This window comes from Sorex fumeus, unplaced genomic scaffold (genome assembly GCF_029834395.1).
Source record: "Sorex fumeus unplaced genomic scaffold, SorFum_2.1 ptg000006l, whole genome shotgun sequence".
Taxonomy (NCBI): domain Eukaryota; kingdom Metazoa; phylum Chordata; class Mammalia; order Eulipotyphla; family Soricidae; genus Sorex; species Sorex fumeus.
The window spans coordinates 37,158,731-37,178,664 of NW_026606063.1; the positions used below are offsets into that span (position 1 = coordinate 37,158,731).

The 19,934-nt window shown below is 43.8% G+C and overlaps 1 protein-coding gene and 1 pseudogene across 2 annotated transcripts in view; both read right to left on the reverse strand.

The window, feature by feature from the left end:
• Positions 1–18,684, reverse strand: part of ACTG2 (actin gamma 2, smooth muscle) — a 31,473-nt gene extending 12,789 nt beyond the window's left edge. The window contains exons 1-3 of one of the 2 annotated variants that reach the window (XM_056124079.1): positions 18,641–18,684; positions 7,695–7,856; positions 7,153–7,281 (exon numbers count right to left, since the gene is read on the reverse strand). In XM_056124079.1, the coding sequence (XP_055980054.1) occupies positions 7,153–7,281; positions 7,695–7,820 (255 nt within the window). In that variant the 5' untranslated portion in view covers positions 7,821–7,856; positions 18,641–18,684. Of the gene's footprint in view, positions 1–7,152; positions 7,282–7,694; positions 7,857–8,107; positions 8,221–18,640 lie in introns of those variants that run through there. The other variant, XM_056124072.1, reaches the window with a different exon arrangement.
• LOC130033958 (heterogeneous nuclear ribonucleoprotein A3-like) lies at positions 989–6,889 on the reverse strand (annotated as a pseudogene).
• Positions 18,685–19,934: the final 1,250 nt, after the last annotated feature.

Sequence of the window (19,934 nt, forward strand, 5' to 3'; positions counted from 1 at the left end):
TATTTTCAAAGTTTTTAAGAACTTTTTTTTTTAACCGTAGGAGGGAAGGAGAATATTCACTACCCCTTTCCAGAATTTAAACAGAGGACAGTAGACATTTTTTTACACCCAAATAAAATCATGGCAGCAGTTAACATGAGACCAAGGTAAATGTAGAATGATGTTCTAAACAACAGCTAGGACTCTCAATACAACTAACACACTAAAATCATGGATTACATTTTGAAAGAAAATGGACAAAAACCAAATAGGAATTTTGAGATTTTTTTCATTTGAAGTTAAATCTTAATGCTATTAAATTCACAAATATGCTAATTTATATACCCAATTCTATTTATCTAAAACACACATTGCAAACATACAAATATCTATTGTCTCCACATGTCAGCACCCATTCATTTCATGGTTTGGAAATGGGAGAATAGATTTCCCTTAAACAGCAAGTCAGCAGGTGTTTCTTTACAGTTAACTTTAGCAAAATTCATACAAAATAGTAATTAACAATGATCTTCTTTACTTGTTAACTTACAAGGAAACATCTCCAAAACTGCATTTTGTTAAAGTTTCTGTACTAAAATGTAGAAAAAATGAACTACACAAATATTGAAAAGTTAAAAAATCCTTAATTTTTTATTCCTGGTACCACTACGACAATTTACAGGGCAATATACCTGATGTAATGAAAAGAAAAAGAAAAAGACAAAGCTACAACAGATAGAAGACCTCAGGAGTACATCTAATTGACATTATATTGCATTAATCAATAACTGCACTTTTGCAAACTATAGCTATGACAGTCCTGAACAAGAAGGTTTTCCTGTTTAAGCTGCAGTAACTTTTCTGACTATGGATCATCGCTCCTTCTGTGGCAGATTTTTACAGTTCCTCTAATGGATTTGGGATGACTGTCTCAAAGTAACCTGCAGCTTTCCTGACAACTCCTCACTCTCTCTCCTGCTAAGAACTGTAGCCTTTTTCTGATGAGTTTTTAGAACCTTCTGCTACCATATCCACCACTTCCACCACCAGATCTATAACCACCACCATAGGAACTGCCTGAGCTTCTTCCACCAAAACTGCCCCCTTTCATGGGTCCATAATTTGATTGCTATTGTCCACTATAATTTCAAAAATCATTATAGTTCCCACCACCACCATAGTAACCACCGCCAAAATTTTCTCCTTCATTGTAACCATCATATCTTCCACCACCTCCACCATATCCACCACCTTGGTTTCCATATCCTGGTCCCTCACCACCATAGCCTCCTCTACTACTATAACCAGGACCTCCACCATAGTTACCACCATCACCTCCAAATCCATTATACCCACCATCACCTCCTCCATAAACTACCTCTGCTGCCATCACTGCCACCACCATAGCCTCCTCTTCCACCAAAGTTTCTACCACGGCCAAAGTTTCCTCCACCACCTCCAAAATTGCCTCCATGACCCATAAAGTTGCCAGATCCACCTCTACGACCTCTTTGAAAGGGTCTTTTTCACTTCACAATTATGCCCATTAATACGGTGGTATTTCTGAACAACAATTTTATCAACACTATCATGATCATCAAAAGTCACAAAAGCAAATCCTCAATTTTTCCAACTCTTCCTGTCTTCCATAACTTCCATGGTTTCAATTTTGCCATACTTTTCAAAGATATCTCTCAAATTTATTCCTCTGTATCTTCTTTAATACCACCAACAAAAAATTTCTTCATTTTTGAATAAATAAATGTTAAATAAATAAAATGTTAGATGGCACCAGGTTTCACAGAGTCCTCTCTAGAAACAGCTCTCTTTGCTTCCACTACACGCCCATCAACGTTATGTAGTCGAGCACACACAACTGCATCCACCTCTTCAACACATAAATCACAAAACCAAAGCCTCTGGAATGCTTTGTTTGGGGGTCTCTCATCACCACACAATCTACAAGAGTGCCCCATTTCTCAAAATGTTCTGTTAAACTATCATCTGTAGTTTCAAAGCTCAAACCTCCAATAAACAGTTTTCTCAACTGCTCTGTCAGTGGATTTACTCCGTTTTGAGACCGGACTCACCTCTTCCAACTCAAATTCCTTTCGGAGTTTTTAATAAGGTGCTTTAAAAGTTAAAGATACTGGGGCTGGAGCAATAGCACAGCGAGTAGGGCGTTTGCCTTGCATGCGGCCGAACTGAGTTCAATACCCAGCATCCCATATGGTCCCCTGAGCACCGCCAGTAATAATTCCCAAGTGCAGAGCCAGGAATAACCCCTGTGCATTGCCGGGTGTGACCCAAAAAGAAAAAAAGAAAAAAAAAGTTAAAGATACGGATGATTTGCAAATTAGAAAAAGACTGCAATTCCAGGGATCAAACCCAAAGCACATGGAAGGCAAGTGATCTACCGCTGAGTTATAACCCCAGTCCAGAAAAAAAAAATTATTATTAGAAGTATTGAAATCTCCCATATTTCTATCACCTAAAATCAAACAGTTGTATTTTGAGATTTTTTTTCTTCTCCCTAATGTTTTACCTTTCTGTATTTTCAATTTTATCACTATTAGCATTTATTTAATATATTTCAAATTTTAAAATTATATTAATAATACTTTTTGTTCAAATTTGTTTCCTACCATATTTTAGTTAATACATTTCCTTTCTTATACTATTTATTTTCAGTTTAATTATTTTTAAAATAAGAGTCACAACTGGCAAAGCTGGGACCCACCAGGGTCATACTTGGGTGCCAGGTAATTCTAGATATCGAACTAAGGATCTCATATCTGCTAGGGTATGTGGTATATTGCTTGAGCCAAACCCTAACACATTAAATATCTGTTTTTAATCAAGTGAACTAACATTTGTTTCTCAATGCTCATATAGCATTTCACAATAAACTATTGTCACATCACAATCCGTGATTTTGTCCATTTGTTATTGCAAATAATATAATGATAACTGAATTTGTGTATGTTATATATATATATTCATTATGTTTTTCAGGGGAAGTAATTTTACTAGATTTACTGGGCTAAGAGCAAAGATATCCCTTCTGAGTCTTTTTAATTTCTATTACCTACAGTGAGGGTAGATAAGTCTGCACACTAGAATAAGAAAGTGCCTGTTTCCTACACCTTTACCTGCATTCAATATTCTATAGCTAAAATATGAATACTTTTCTTTTGCCACACACAGCAAGGGTTAGTCCCAACTCTGCACTCAGGAATTACTCTTGGTAGTACTCAGGGATGACAGGGGTCAAACCAGGGTTGGCCACATGCAAGGTAATCACCCTACATCCCACTGTACTATCCCTCCAGCCCCTAAAATAGTAATAATTTCATAGGAAAAATGATACCTAGTTGTTTCCTTTGAAATATTTTGTTTCATATGAGTTTAAACTTTTTCGCTTTTGCAACTTTTGTAATTTTACTTGAAAAATCATCTACTCGTGTCATTTGTCTTTTTGTAGCATAAAATTTTGTATTTTTAGCTCTCAATTATTTGGGTTCCACTTGTTTAGTTTCAGGGATCACACCTAGCAGTGTACTGGGGAATCATGCAGTGTCAGGGATCAAACCTGGAACACCCCTGTGTACTTAAGGCGCTGAGTCATCTCCCCAACTTCTATCAGTGCATATCAACTGTTCATATTATTCTGTCATTATAACTTGTGAATATTTTTTGTTTGCCTTTTTTGGGGGGGTAAGCATGATTTAAAAAAAAAATTTTATTAGTGAAACACCATGAGGTACAGTTGTAGACTTACAAATTTTTGTGCTTAGGTTTCAGTTATACAATGATCGAGTACCCATTCCTCTACCAGTGCTCATTCTCCACCACCACTAATTCCAGTATCCCTCCAATCCCCCATCCTCCCAATCCCCACCCTGCCTCTGTGGCAGGGCATTCCCTTTTGTTCTCTCTCTGCTTTTGGGTGCTGTGTTTTGCAAAAGAGGCATTGAATGGCAATCATGTTCGGTCTATAGTATACTTTCCTTTTTTTTTTTTTTTTGCTTTTTGTGTCACACCCGGCAATGCACAGGAGTTACTCCTGGTTCATGCACACAGGAATTACTCCTGGCGGTGCTCAGAGGACCATATGGGATGCTGGGAATCGAACCTAGGTCAGCTGCGTGCAAGGCAAATGCCCTACCAGCTGTGCTATTGCTCCAGCCTCTATAGTCTACTTTCAACATGCATCTTCCATCCTAGGAGGATCCTCCCAACACCCTTTATTTGGTGCTCCCTTTTCTATCTGAGCTGCCTTTTCCCCTAGTGTGTGTGGTTGGCCTCCAAGCCATGGAGTAAACCTCCTGGTACCTATCTCGGCTATTCTTGGGTGTTAGTGTCCTATTTTGTTACTTCATGTTCCTCAGATGAATGCAATCTTTCTATGTCTGTCCTTCTCTTTCCGACTCATTTCGCTTATCATGATACTTTTCATGTAGTACATGTAGTAAGCACCACTTGTATGTAAATTTCATGACTTCATTTTTTCTAACAGGGTAAGCATGATTTAGATCACACCTGAGAGGGCTTAGGGCTCACTCCAAACTGTGCTCAGGGATGACCCCTGCTCAGGGGCCTATGTGTCGTGCCAAGGATTAAACCTGGGTCAGTCACATGCAAGGCAATAGCCATACTCACTCCACTCTCTCTCCTACTCCTCTGCCTTATTTTTTTCTTACTTATTTCTCCAAGCCAACATTGTGATTATTTTTCAAAATTAAAATTTGTGATTTTATTCTTGTTAAACTGATAAAAATTGAAGGTAGAATGGTAGTTACCCAGAACTGGGGACTGGGGGTTGAGAGAGGGAAAATGGAAATGTGCCAGTCACCGAGGCACCAGACATCTGAGATTTGCTATGAGCATAAACCCTAAATTACCGCACCACAAAAAGGTAGGTAGGTGAGCTGACAGATATGTTAATTAGCTTAACTGTGGTGACTACTCTGTAATGTACTTGCTTATCAAATCAAATTATTTGCCTTCAATACATACAATCACCATTGTCAGATTTTTACTGTAATGGCCTTGTTCTACAGTGGGACAGGACAGATTTACCCTGTCAGCCTTTCTTTTAAAGCACTTATATTTCAGGTTTTTAAAAAGCCTTTTCATATTGTGACTACTGTGAATAATGCATTTTGTTGATGTTTTTGAATTAGTTATTGCTAGATATAGGAACAATATGTGTCATTCCTGAGTATTAAGTATGGCCCAATGCTTTGGGTTATATTAAGTATTTACTTGACTCAATCTTCAAAAAATCCTAATGAAGAGAATATAATTACACTCTACAAATAAAGGATTTTGTGAAGGGAGGATGTTGGGTCCAGACCTCCCTGCCGCTGGCCACAGAGAGTGTGCTCTTAACCACTCTATTATGAAACAAATGCTTTTGTGCATGTTATTCATTTATCTTACCATACAGTGACTGAATCTAGGTCTTTGAGAAAAATATATTCAAAATACAGATTTCAGACTAACACTCTTTATTCCCAATTGCAGTCTGTTCAATAAGCCTTTTATTACATTTCAAAAGGCCATCGTTGCAAAATCAAGAACTCTCAGAGAGTTGTCAGCAGAATTGATTAAGAGTATGAGAAAGGCTCTGTTAACATTCTGCACATGTGATTTTATCACAATCAAGCACTTAAAAATGAACTTCCCTCGCATCTCCCCCCAGTGGGTAGGGCATTTGTCCTGCATACAGTCAACCCAATTTGATACCCGGCACCCCATAGGGTTTCCCAAGTCTGCCAGAAGTGATCCCTGACTGCAGAATCACTAGTAAGCCTGAGCATCACTGGGTGTGACCAAAAAAAAAAAAAACCAAACAAACAAAACAAAAACAAAATAGGACTGCCCCTTCCATTTTCTTATACACACAAAAAAGCTTCTAGACCTAGTCCCCCCAATTCCAACTCCTACTTAAGTAATTTATTAACATATCACCATCCTAATACTACCATGTCAATGTGCCCTCTCAGGTCAGGAGGGGCATGAGAAAGGGAAAGAAAGTTATTTATCTGGAGGAAGTAGCTTTTTAAAGTTTATTCATTTCTCTTTTGTCCTTTTTTTTCCTTTTTGGGTCACACCCGGCGGTGCACAGGGGTTACTCCTGGCTCATGCACCCAGGAACTACTCCTGGCGGTGCTCAGGGGACCATATGGGATGCTGGGAATCGAACCCAGGTTGGCCACGTGCAAGGCAAACATCCTACCCACTGTACTATCACTCCAGCCCCCTCCTTTTTTTTTAATTGCATCATTGTGACCCGCAGACCAATGGAACAGAGAGACTTGAATATTCTGTCACAGACTCTCAAATATATGATCACTTAATCTTTGATGAAGAAGCAAGAAATGTGAAGTGGAACAAGGAAAGCCTCTTTTACAAGTGGTGCTGGGAAAACTGGACAGCTAACTGCAAAAAAATGAACTCAGACCTCTGTCTAATGCCAGGCACAAAAGTCAGATCAAAGTGGATTAAAGACCTCAATATCAGACCTGAATTCATAAGGTACATGGAGGAAAATATAGGTAGAACCCTCCATGACATTGAAGCTAAAAGCATCTTTAAGGATGAGACACCTCTGACCAAGCAAGTAGAAACAAACATAAACCAATGGGACTACATTAAACTAAGAAGCTTCTGCACCTGAAAAGAAACAGTGACCAAAATACAGAGAGAGCCCATGGAATGGGAAAGAATATTTATCAAATACCCATCTGATAAGTAGCAGTTTCAAGCAGGAAATGCTGGGCTGGAGTGAGGAGAGGTTGGAGCTGGGAACTAAGTAGGACCAGGTAGGTTTTAGGCAGGGAGTTAGTCACTTACTGTTGGTCAATAAGGAGCTACTGAAGATTGTTGGGGAGGTGAGTGCCATGATTCATCTAGTTTCATAAAGAAAAACCTTGTAGTAGTGTGAAGAATTAATTAGGTGAGTGAGTTAGAAGGCAAAGCAATCACCCAGGAAGCCAGTTCCAGAGATTGGAGGTCAGGATGGCTGGAGAATGACTTGGGATACACAGAAAGAAGAGGAGAGAAATACCTAGGAGGGGAAGATAGTAGGTGTAGGTGCTGGGGGGAGTAACAGTCACCATGCTGTGTTATCATGCACGAATGCATTGAGCCAGAGTTCACTGATACCTTCTCCATGTCATCCCAGTTGGTGATGATGCCGTGTTCGATGGGGTATTTGAGAGTTAGGATCCCTCGCTTGCTCTGAGCCTCATCTCCCACGTAGCTGTCTTTCTGGCCCATTCCCACCATCACTCCCTGCAATGCAAAGGAGAAGGAAGGAGAAGTGGATTGGTGGAGGGCTCCACTCAGAGGCAAGCACTGAAGTCTCTGAAGGAGGGATGGAACTAGAAAAGTATCCTTCTTTCCCTAAGAAAGCAAGTGCCCTTCGTCCCCTAGAAGCAAGACCGCAGGAGACAAGGGTGGAGGTAGAAGTGGTTGGGACAGAATGCATAGGATTTCCTTGTCTCTCTTTTCTCATATGACAATATAATTTTCTGATAGAGAATAAGGCATATTGATAAATTATTTTCCTCCTCATACACACACACACACACACACACACACAACACACACACACAGAGAACACGCACACAGACTGCTCATCAGAATCCTCACAAGGCAGCACTTCCTCCAGTGGCTCAAGATCTTGGGTCCAAATGAATACACACCTGGTGGCGGGGGCGCCCCACGATGGAGGGGAAGACAGCCCGGGGCGCGTCATCTCCTGCGAAGCCAGCCTTGCACAGGCCAGAGCCATTGTCACACACAAGCGCAGTGCTCTCCTCTTCACACATGGTGAGTGTGGCTGAGTAAACCAGCGGCTGAAGCACCTTGAGGTTGGCAAAGAAGGGAAAAAGTCAGCCCCTTGTCAAAATCCTGTTGGAGGACTGCTCCTCCCTCCCCAACGACCCCCCTCCCCATCAGGTAAACTCATCCATAGACCCAGCTTTGCAGACTCATAATTAAACCTCAGAAGAGAGCATCAAGCTGCCAGGAGTCCCGGCTTAAAACTCTGAGGCACCTTCAGGAGTGGGGCAAGCCAACTCCCTGCCCTGCCAAAACTCCTGGAAGCCACACTCACTCCCCACAGTTGCTGCCATGCCAAAAGCCCAGCTCTGCTGCCTCACAGCTAGGCTCTGCAGAGAACACAAGCTGTCGAAAATTCCAGATACACTGGTCTTCGGACTGAGAACTCTGGAATCTTCTCAGAGTGGCAGACAGCCTGCTCCCCCTCCTTTCCCCGCTTTGTTCTTCTGAAAGTCCTAGCAACCCCCCCCCCCCCCCCCACACACACACACACAACTGCTGCCCATAAACTCATGGTCCAATTAAATGTTCTGGAGTTTCTGGAGCATGGTCCAGAGTCCACGACTGCACACCTCCAAATTCTACAATTCTGACTTCCCAGTAGGAGCATACCGAATTAGATGGGGATGTGGCATAGAAGTCAACTAAAGGTCAATTAACAAAAACGTTAACTTAGAAGGCTCAACTAGCAACCACAGCTTAGTAAACCCTCAAAGACTTAATGTCCCCATGGTGAGATATAACCAAGAAAATAAAAATTTTCTTTTACTGAAGTGTTCTTTGATAATTCTATTAGCCACTCAGTTGTAATGAGCCATATAAAATAAATTATTTTGTGCCTGCTAAGGGAGCAGACTTGGGGAGGGGTTGGGAAAATGGAGACAATGGTGTAGGGAAGATCACACTGGTGGTGGGATTGGTGTTGGAATATTGAATAAAAGCCTGTAACAAATGTATTGTATAACAGCTTTGTAAATCATGGTGTTTAAATAAAGGGGGAAAATCATGTTGGAGAGAAGTCTCTTTGGCATCTTGGGGCTTGAGCTCATCTGCCATCAAAGTCCAGTTCCAGAAGGGGTAGAAAGTTTGGACTCCTCCTACTATTCTCCACTGTCATAAACTGAATAGTGTCCTTCCCTAGATTCTTATGTTGAATCTCTAATCTTCTCCTTGAGACCTCAGAGAAAGACTACTTAATGGAGATAGGGTATTTTGAGGTATAATTCATGTAAAATGTGAACATAAATTCAATATCACTGGTGTCCAATATTGCTCCATAGGTGTGATGTCTGTTTAAGGAGAGCAGGTTAGTACACAAGAAGATTTAGTTTTGTTTTTAAGCTGCCACTCTGCCATTTCTTTGCTGTGTAAAACCTAGCAAACAAACACCACTGTCTTCTAAAAACCTGAAATAGAGCTGTGATCCATGGGAAAGAAATTCTAGAACACTTGACATGTAGGGTTTCTTATGAAGAATTGTTATTTAGTATATACAAACTACTCTTATATATCAATAAGAACGAAGTAAATAGTCAAAAAAGAAAAACCAAGAGTTTGAATAGGCCATTGACAGAAAAGGAAATGCAAATCTCCAACAACTGTAGGAAAAGAAAGTCATTTGTTATCAAGGACATGCAAATAAAAGTTAACCTTTGTCATTCATCACAGCATGTAGTCAAAGTTCTCTGAAAGGTGTTTTTAAGGTGTAAGAAAATGAGCTCTCTTTAACCAGGAAAACACAAACATAATTTAAATATCTGAAAGGTCCAACTGATGAAATATTGTTAAAAAAAGAGTCAGGGTGATCTACATGAAGTAATGTGGATAGATTTCTACTCAGTGAGAAGTACATAATAGAAAGTACAGCAAAAAAAGGGTTTTTTAAAAACACACACACACACACACACACACACACTACTTTGTGGTTTTCATGATTTTCTTTGTGTGGCTACAAATACATAGCAAAATGTTCTGGGGGAAAATGTCTAAGACTGATCCTAGTGATTATCTCTGGATGGAAGAGGGGTCTGGGAGAGGAGGTGAAAGCTCTGATCTTTTAATTTTACAAGAAGCCTATATTCATGTATAGTTTGTAATTAAAATCAATAGCATAGCATGTCATTAAGGATAAAAAAGATGCGGTAGGGCTGGAGAGGAACACAGGGCTTAAGGTGCTTTCTTGCCTTGCATATGGCTGGCCCTGCTTTTATCCCTGACATCACATATGGCCCCTCCAGCACTGCCAAGAGTGATCCCTGAGCACAGAGGCAGGAGTAAGCCCTAATATGCTCAGGTGTGTGGCCCAAAACAAAACAAAACAAAGCAAAACAATAGTGATTATAGGTAAGATGCACAATCCTAAGGGAAGAAATTCGTTGAGGGAAAGGGGGCCCTCTGAGAGGGAAGAGAAATGTGGGCCCACTTCCAAATACAGAAACATCCCATTTTCCACATTGATATCAGAATTAGGGCAGCTACATAGTGATGAGGGAATTTTCAAACTTCTGTTGCAGGTGGTTTTCTTTTCTTGGATGGGGAGCAGTTAACAGACCACACCTACAAAATCTTGGCATTTATTGATAAGGGGAAAGCACAAATTGATGCTGGAAGCACAAATTTCCCAGGTGGGACAGGTAGAATTTTAGAAAAGTCTTTAGCTAACGGGTTGAGAAGACTAATTTTCTTTCTCTTTTCTTTTTTTTTGGGGGGGGGGTCACACCTGGCAATGCACAGGGTTTCCTCCTGGCTCTGCACTCAGGAGTTACTCCTGGCGGTGCTCAGGGGACCATATGGGATGCTGGGAATCGGATCCGGGTCGGCCGTGTGCAAGACAAACGCCCCACCGCTGTGCTATCTCTCCAGCCCCTCTTTTCTTTTCTTTCTTTTTTTTTTTTTTTAAAAAAAACAAACAAACCACCATGAGATACATAGTTATAAAGTTGTTCATGATTGGGTTTCAATTCTGAAGTCCAGAGGAAAGAGGCATGAGACATGGGGGAAAGGCAGGTGTGGAGCAGGTCACCACTAAAGCTTCATTGGGAATGTGCAAGCAGGGTCAGAGAGAAAGCTCAAAGGGCTTGGTACATGCTTTGCATAAAGAAGGCCTGAGTTCAACCCTGGCATAACCCTCAGAGCAATGGTGGAATGAACCCCGAGCACAGAGCTGGGCATAGTTCCTGAGCAATGCCAGGTGCAAAAGTGAGGGGGATGGATGAGGGAAGGGGCGAGGGATTGAAAGAAAGTGCATCCAACAAATAGTCTGCCTTGTGTGGGGGCTGGGTAGGGAGAAGAATTATAGCTCTAAGGTGGGATTGGCATTGAAATCTTATATTAAACTCAACTATCAATAACTCGAAGTCACAGTTCTTTAATAAAAATAAATTTTTAAAATTAAGTGAAAAAATAAAGAAAATTCTGTGACTTTAGCTCCTCAATGGCCTGACATGGAAGTTGGAGCTTATTAACTCATGATCAAAGTAAGAGGAAATGGAGCCATAGGACTGTGACTAGGAGGTCAGAAAGGCTAATAGAGGCTGAGCAGAAACTTATTGATAAAAGTTAGAAGGCTGCAAGATTCCCTTAAAGCAGCCGAGTCTGAGGGGAGAGGCCCAATAAACTCTTACATCCAGCTCTGCTTATCTGTCGAGTTTCGTGGCCTTCACTTCCAGTCCTGGGGATCAGTTCTGAAGCTTCTAATCCAACCCAGGGCACCCAACAGGGTCTGACCCTATTTCTCCATCTCCAGCCTCACCTTTCCTCTTGCTCCTTTTTGGCCTTCTCTGTGCTGAGTTCCATCCCATTCACCGCCTCTTCTTTTTTGAGGAAGGATCCTGACCTCTAACTTCTGTCACTGCATTTTCATGAGGACTCTGGCTCATTGCTCTCATTCACCTCTCCTCTTTGTTCCCACGGCATCTTGAACTTGTCCAAACAATGATCAACTCTAAATACCAACTCCTCAATGGCTCTATAAAGTCTGGGTCTGCCTCAGTCTCCAGCGATTCTTCTGAGTGCCTAATACATGATTGTAGAGAGGGGTTTTCATGTGTATGTTACCAAAATGAGTGAGTAAAGAAACTGGTGACTGGCGAAGAGGAGAGTTTTAGAATCACAAAGGAAAACCCAACAGTAGGGAAGAAACTGAGGTCCAAAGTGAGGTGGAAATGGAAAGAGAAGAGTACCAAGTTAATCTCAGTGGATCTGTGGGTCTGAACTTCTGAATATCTGGATTGCAGAGAAGGTTCCTAACCTCCTACCAAATTAGAAGAACAGAGATGTGTGGTGATGTCCCAGGACTGCAGATGAGTAAAGATTCCAATGTTCAAAACGGGGAAGAAAAAATATTGATTACTATAAAAATTCAGATAATCTTGATTAGCATGTTAAAAAATATTAAAGCACTATTCAGTAATTCTTGGGCCAAAAAGATAGCACTGGGCATTTGGCTTGCATGCCGTTCAAACCCTTGCACCACATCTGGTCCCCTGAACACCAGTACCACCTGGGGTGAACATGTGCGCTCTTTCTCCCCAAAGCAGTGTTTTTTTTATTTTTTAATAATTAGTTTTCTAAGAGCAAATGTGGGTGTAACAGAGCCTCTCTTCCTCACCCCGCCCTTCCTCTGCCCCCAGGACCCCAGGATGGGAATGCAGAGAAGGTGGGAGCCATTAGCTTAAGTATATCTCAGCATCTGACAAGCTCTCTTGAGATAGCTCTATTGATAAAGCCATTCAGGTCAGACAATAAATCAGTTAGACATATTTACAGTTGCCTGAGTTATAGTCACTGAAAGGTGCTAATTAGTAGGTCAAGGTCAACCCAGAGGCTTCACTCAGCTGCTCGTCCTTTCATACATGACATATTAATAAATGAGTCAGAGGAGAGCGGAAAACATGTGCTGATCAAACTCCCAGATAAAGCAGAGCTGGGGAGAGTGAGTAATGCTCAATATATTAAATGGAAGAATTAAATCCAAGAATGTCTCACCGAGCAGAGAAAGTGAGCCGAGTCCACCAAGATGAAAACAAAGAGATGTGAGACTATGTGTGTGAGTCTAGTTAAAGAAACAGAGTCCCAGTGAAGCTTCAAGGAGTCCCGGAGTCCGCAGTGAGCTAGGGCCCCACTGCCTGGAGAAGTATGTCCATGTCTGGTGTTTGGGATCACCCTTGCAGGGAAAAATGTGGAGATGTAGGCTCACTCACAGCTGATGAATGTCAAATTATACTACTTTCATGGGAGGAGAATTTGAAAACACGTATCAAAGGCCTCTAAGAAATGCACCTTTGACTCCCTAGAGACCTTTCAGGGAATTTAATCCTTGGAAAACTCTCTTGGGTAAGTGCAAAACTTGGCCAGGAGACAGGACATCCCAGATTTGTTTAAAACAACCTAAATCAGAAACAGTGTTAATATTTTTTTAAAAATGTATTGAATAATGAATTGGTTTGTAAACTAATTGCAGAACCTCTGGGCAATGAAAAAAGCAGGTTTGAAAACAGTAGGAAAAAATGGTGTTTTGTCAGGTGAAATAGAGCAGTATTCTCCATGATTTCACTATGGGGAGAAATGTATCCTTTAAAAAATATATAATATATTGGGGACTGGAGTGATAGCACAGAGGGTAGGGCGTTTGCCTTGCCTGTGGCCGACCTGGGTTCGATTCCCAGCATCCCATATGGTCCCCTGAGCACCGTCAGGAGTAATTCCCGAGTGCATGAGCCATGAGTAACCCCTGTGCATCACCGGGTGGGACCTAAAAAAAGCAATATATATGTATGTAACAAATTTTTATTAAGATATCATGGTTTGGGAAAATGTATCTTTATTTGAAGTGAGGGCACCATATAAGACTTACTCATGGTTCTGTGCTCAGTAATCAACCCTGATGTTTCTTGGGGGACCATATGCAGGGCTGGGATTGGAACTGGGGTTGGCAGCATACAAGGCAAGCACCTTAACCTCTGTACCATCTCTCTAGCCCTGGAAAAATATATCTTTAATTACAATGATTTTGTGGGGTTTTTTTTTTGTGTGTGTGTGTGTGTGTGTGTGTTTCCCACTTCTATTATCTACCTAATTCTCACAAAAGCTTCCACCTTACAGATTGGGAACCAAGTGTCAGGGCCATGGCAGAATTTAGCTCAAGCTTCCTGACCGGGAAGAGGAAGGGCTACATCTGGTAGACAGGGACCCATGTCTGTGCTGCTCCTTCCTCACTGCCCTCCCCTCCACAGTTCTGGTAATTTTTGCTTCTGCCCCAGTTCCTAAAACTGCTCTGTAATCTAAGGGTCAGCGCTCTTGCCTATGAACCTCTGAGGCCCTCCCATGGCAGGGCTGTGTAGCCTTTCCTGTCTCTAGCCTCTGCCTCACTCTATACTCTGCAAGGTGTAGGTGCTTCATAAAGAACCTTCTTCCCCTACAGAGTCTCCTCTGTGCTGGGGACCCCGGACACTCACAGTCTGATCTCATGGGCCACCCAGACATGAATGGGAACCACCGAGACTGCTCTTCACAAGCTGGCCAGCACCTAGACCTGGTGTTGGAGCAGGGGTCCACCTGGAGGGAGAGGCAACCTGGGGAAGCTCCAAGGTGGCCCAGAGAGCCAAGCCTCACCTCTGCGACTGCTACCCACAGGGTTCCCTCAGCATGGCTCTCTTGTACAATTTATTGCTCCAGCTTGTCTGACTTTCCCTCTTTGTTGTCTCCTGAGGTTCCCAATACACAGAGAGACAAAGCACGTTAACATGTGGTCCCCAGGCAGAGTAATAGTTAAGCCACAGAGCCATCTACTATAGTCACCAACCAGGCCATCCTGACACACCAATGGTGGCTTTGAACCAACCCTTTGGAAGGCAGAACCGGATGAGAAGAGAAGAGGTTGAAGCAGGCTTCTGCAGGGGGCCTGGAAGGGAGGTGCTCTGGGGCCTCCTGTGGGCCCACGGAAGAAGGGAGTTAAGATCCCTGGACCAAGGGAGCAGACTCTCCTGAAGTCTCTGCCAGGAGAAATTCTAGCCCTTCTTCAGCGGCTGCTCTGTAATTTGTGGCTAGACTTGAGTGTGTCAGCTGAAGCTATGCCAAAGGCCATGTGGTTTCCTGGGGTCACAGCCTCCGTGTGCTTGTGGGAAGCCAAGCGAATTATTCTGGCTCCTGCAGCAGCAACTACATCTGGGCTTCATTGAGGATTTCAGAGTTGGAAATACAGCCCCCCCTCCAGCCCCCCCTAAAGATGGCCGAAACCCAAAGACAATAACAAGTGCAAAGAACTTGTTCACTCATTCAACTCCCTGGTCATCCCCCAAGCAGATGGGAGATGAGACCTTAACCCCCCTCTGACATTCTGAAGGACACATGGTTGGGCTTTGGGGCTCCATCCAAGTCTCCTTTCTTTGTCTTTCTCCTCAGGAAACCCCTTTCCTGTGCCTCAGACCATGTCAGGCCTTCAGTTTCTTTAACTATAAAATGGAAAAAATAACATCATCGCCCAGGATGATGGATTGAAGAATGGAAATGAAAATGCTTTATAAATTGCACATCTAAACTAAGACCTGCTTCTGTGGACCCCACAAAGTAAGACTGGTTTTGACAACTTTAAATGGTTGCATAATCTCATCAGTAAAGCTGAAGGACAATATTCCTGGGCCCAGAAACATGGGTTGGGTGAGTGATAGATCTGAGTTTGTAAGCTTGGTTTTTTGGCACTATACCAGGTACTACGTGTAACCCCTTGTCATTTGTGATCCCCGAGACTACAAGTATGTTTTCCACACCCCACCATGTGTTAGCACCACAACCAAGAGTGCAATGCCTGGAGCTGGAGCGATAGCACAGTGGGTAGGGCATTTTCCTTGCATGCAGCCTACCCAGGTTCGATTCCCGGCATCTCATATGGTTCCCCCAAGCACCGCCAGGAGTAATTCCTGAGTGCAGAGCCAGGAGTGACCCCTGAGCATTGCTGGGTCTGACCCAAAAAGCAAAAAAAAAAAAAAAGAATGTGATGACTGGCAGGCACCATGACAAAAAGTGTTCATGAACCCCACGATTAGTATGTGCGCGTGAGAGAGAGAGCACAGCAACCAAGTGCATGCCGCCACTCATGGCAATGATGCCAAAAGCAGGGAAGGGAGATGGGAACTGCTGAAAAGAAAAGAATAGTATTCTATGACCCGAGGAAATGATAGCAATTCAAATTCTGGTGTCTAAAAAGTTTTACTGGAACATCACTGCACTATCTAGCTGACATAATTGACCATGTCTAGCATTTCTATCACTATCATGGCAGCACTGAGTAGTTGTCACAGAGACATTTAGACTCAACAGAAGCCTAAATTATCTATGATCTGGCTATCTGCAGAGAAACTTTGTCAACCTCTGTTGTAAAAGGCTGCAAAGAACAGATTCTTTCCCATCTCACTTGTCCCCCGGATAAAATCCATGATACCAAATGGACTTGAATGACTCATTTCATGGATCAGTGGTTATGGAAGTTTGAGTTTATACCAGTTCACAAAAACATTTCCATTTAAGTTTAGTTAGTTTGGTTTTGTTTGGGGCTACTTCTGGCTCAGTGCTCAGGAGTTACTCCTAGAAGTGCTGAGGGACCATATGTGGTGCTGGGGAACCATAGGAGGTACTGGGGGAATGAACATGGGACTCCTGCATGCAAAGCATGTGCTCCAGACCATGGAGCTGTTTCTCCAGCCCTAACACTTTCATTATAGAGGGAAAATTAAGCTGTAAAAGGAAGGTGAGGTTTTTAACCAATAGTTGGGGAAATATGTTGAGGTGATGGCTTCAAGCAACACAGAAGCATCTTCCTGCTAGAATTTGCATCCCATATATCCTTAGCCTAAGAGGCCAGGCTGAGAGAGGTAGATGCATGACAAACACAGCCACAGGGAAATTTTTATAAAACCTCTATTTAGCTCCAGGGTATTTCAGCTTGGTTGGTATATATTAGGTAAATTAAGCACAACTTGTGGTTATATTTCGATCCTTAGGATTCTCCCCTTCGCTCCTGCCATTTTGACTTTTGCTTGGATCTCATTTACTCCTGGGCTTATTGTAGGCCTGGGCCACTCGTTCCTGACTTGCAGTGTTCACCCAGAAAGGCAGCTATATCCCAAGGCCCTGGAAAGTCAACTCCACCTTCATAACTTCTCAATACCTCACCATCCTTTAACATAAGAAGCACCTTAGGAACCACAATATTCAGTGACGCAACCATGCCTAACACCCTTATTCCCCACCCAACCATTCCCTAGGCACTTTCAGACCTACCTCTACAACCCAGAGAACCAAGTGGTTTTACACTGCAGTATTGTACTTACCCTGTTTCCTGTTCCATTCCATGCTCCAGTTGCCAGGGAAATTCCTTCTAAAGGCAAATCCCTACTCTTACCTGGCTGTGTCCCCCGCTATCCAATCCTTGACTATAGTGTATAAAACTCGAACAAAACTGGCCATACTCACCCGTCTGATCATAGCTTATCTTACCCCATATTTTGCCCTCAACTGTCAGTTTAGGGAAGTTGAGACACTTAAAAAATTCCAAAGACAAGGCTCCCTCTGATCTGTCACTTTGCCCACTTCAGGACCCAACTCATGGGCTCATTCCTCTAGGAAGCCTTACCTGATAACTCCAGGACTAAGTGAAGGCTTCCTTTTTGAGCTTTTATCCCTTTTCAAACATTTTCTTCAGGGTTGCCATGTATTCATCTGGCATATCATAAGTGACCATCAGCGGAATGAACAGAGACAAAGAGGAAAGAAATCTAACCTCAAGGTCGTGATGTCATAGTGCACAACTTGCTTTCTCAAGATCCCTATGGAATCTCTTCATTCCACTTTCCCCAGCACCCACCCATCTCTATCCCCCAAATCTCTGGCTTTTCAGCCCAAGGGCTAACCTCAAAGGCCCAAACCCATTCAAATAATAAAAGCAAACATGGGGGTGTATCTTTGCAACAGTGGGATCTCCCAGTTGGTGGTCTGAGCACCACCAGGATCTTGTTAGGAAGGCAAATAATCAGGTCCCTACCCAGCTTACTGACTCCTTGAACCAAGCACTCTCAACACAGAACTTTCAACACATGCTTCCTCCTCACTCCAGCACTGCCAGAAGCTGTTTCCTTCTGCCCTTTCTCCAGTTTCGCTGCTGAGTGAATCTTGGGGACACATTGCTTAACTCCTCTGGGCATCCTCAGCAAGGGTGAGAATAAGATGCTTGTACTCCCTTCCTGCCCTGAACCCTGTGCATGCCACAGGGCACTTCCTGCCCTGTCCCGCTGACATCCTCCATGCCCTCGTGTTGCTTCCAAGGACAAGAAAACTCTCCGTTCACCTCCACCGTGTAGAAGACAGCAAGAACCACGGGAAGACCTAGGACAACATACTCCCTATCACCGACCACACCCTCTGCTCAGACATGCCGACCCTCCTTGCCTTTGATGGAGATGCCCTGACAGCATCCTGCTTTTCAGAAAGCATCTGCTCCCTCAACCATTCTCCGGGACATTCCACACATGTCAAAGAATATCAGGATGTTCTGCACTGGCCCTGGGGAGCAGGCAAACAGCCCATTGCCACCCTGTCTGGGGCACAACCGCGGCCCCTGGATGCTCCAAGCCCAGAATGCCTTTTCCTGGTAGGCGACATTATACTTAGAAGCCCTTCACCCCACTGAGGGCCTTGACGCGTGACTGAGGCCGGCGTCACAGAAACCAGGCCAATCTGGAGGCGCCTCCTACACCCAGGGGGCCAGGTGGCCCTCAGGGAGGGAAGAGGCGCTGGACGCAGGCAATGTACTCACCCAGTGGACGAGAGATTCTTCTCCCAGTAGCTGAGGGTTGGTGTGTCTTTGGCATAAATACCAGAGCAATATAAAACCCCAGAGGCGGATCTTCTTTAAACTCAGTCCCTAAAAAGGCCGGCTGACGGTGTGGGAGCAATATTACCATATAAGGCAGTTTTTTCAATAAATCGGCATGGGGGGGTGGGGTTCGGAAGGGAGTTGGGGAGAGTGAATTATCGGTTGAAAAATGTATGCAAAAGGTCTCAAGTGGCAACAGCCCCCGGTGCTGGCGGGTTTGTTCCTTTTAAGCTGCTCTTGCATAAACAAAACTCGCACCAGGCCTTATAAGCTGTCCGGAGTGTGACCTGATGCAGCTCTGCTCCTGGAGAGAGAACCATACCAAGAATGGCAGTGGCCCCCACCTCCCCCCCACACACTCTCTCTTCAGGCCTGGCTGCCCGCTGCACCAGGGACGGCCTGGGAATCCCAGGCAGTAGTCTGTAGGGGAGAGTGTCTCTGGTTATAGCCTGGGACAGCTATAAGTCAAAGGAAAGACCAGTCAGGCCTGGGAAAGCAGTCCTGAGGGCCCCGCGCTGGAGGCCTGCACACTGAGGCTCCCTCCTTAGGGACCAGCCATCTCCTCCCCCTTTCTCCTGGCCCTTCCACACTCCCTGCTAGCAGGCCTGAAGCCCTGAAGCCCTGGGGACTGCAGGACAAGGAACCACCTTGGGTAGGGCTGAGGCCCTCTAGACATTCTCACAAGCTTAGAGAATGTTTCACAGACCTGTGGTTCTTATTCTTATTCTTCTCTCTCTGTCTCTGTCTCTGTCTCTGTCTCTGTCTGTCTCTGTCTCTTTGTCTCTCTCTGTCTCTCTGTCTGTCTGTTTGTCTCTCTCTCTCATTTCTGGGCCACACCTGTTGGTGCTCAGGGCTTACTTACTCCTGGCTCTGCACTCACTCCTGGCTGGCTTGAGGAACCATAAAGAGATGCCTAGGATGGAACCCAACTCAACCGTGTGCAAGGCAAGTGTCCTACATGCTGCACTATCTCTCCGGCCCTCTGGATCTTCTCTGTCCTCAGGAGCAGGTTGGTTTCCCTCCTGGGCGTCTCTCTCAGCCCTGTGGCAATTAGCTTCATCCCAGTTCCACATTCTCAATCTTTCCCTCAATCCAGACTAAGAGTACGGTGGTCCCTGGAACGGCCCCATCTAGGCGGTGCCCCGGACAATTTTAGTCCTCTCCTGTCAGTACCACTGGCCCCCACTGGGCTCCCTCCCTCAAGCTCCTCCCCTGGGCTCCTTCCTCCCTCTGT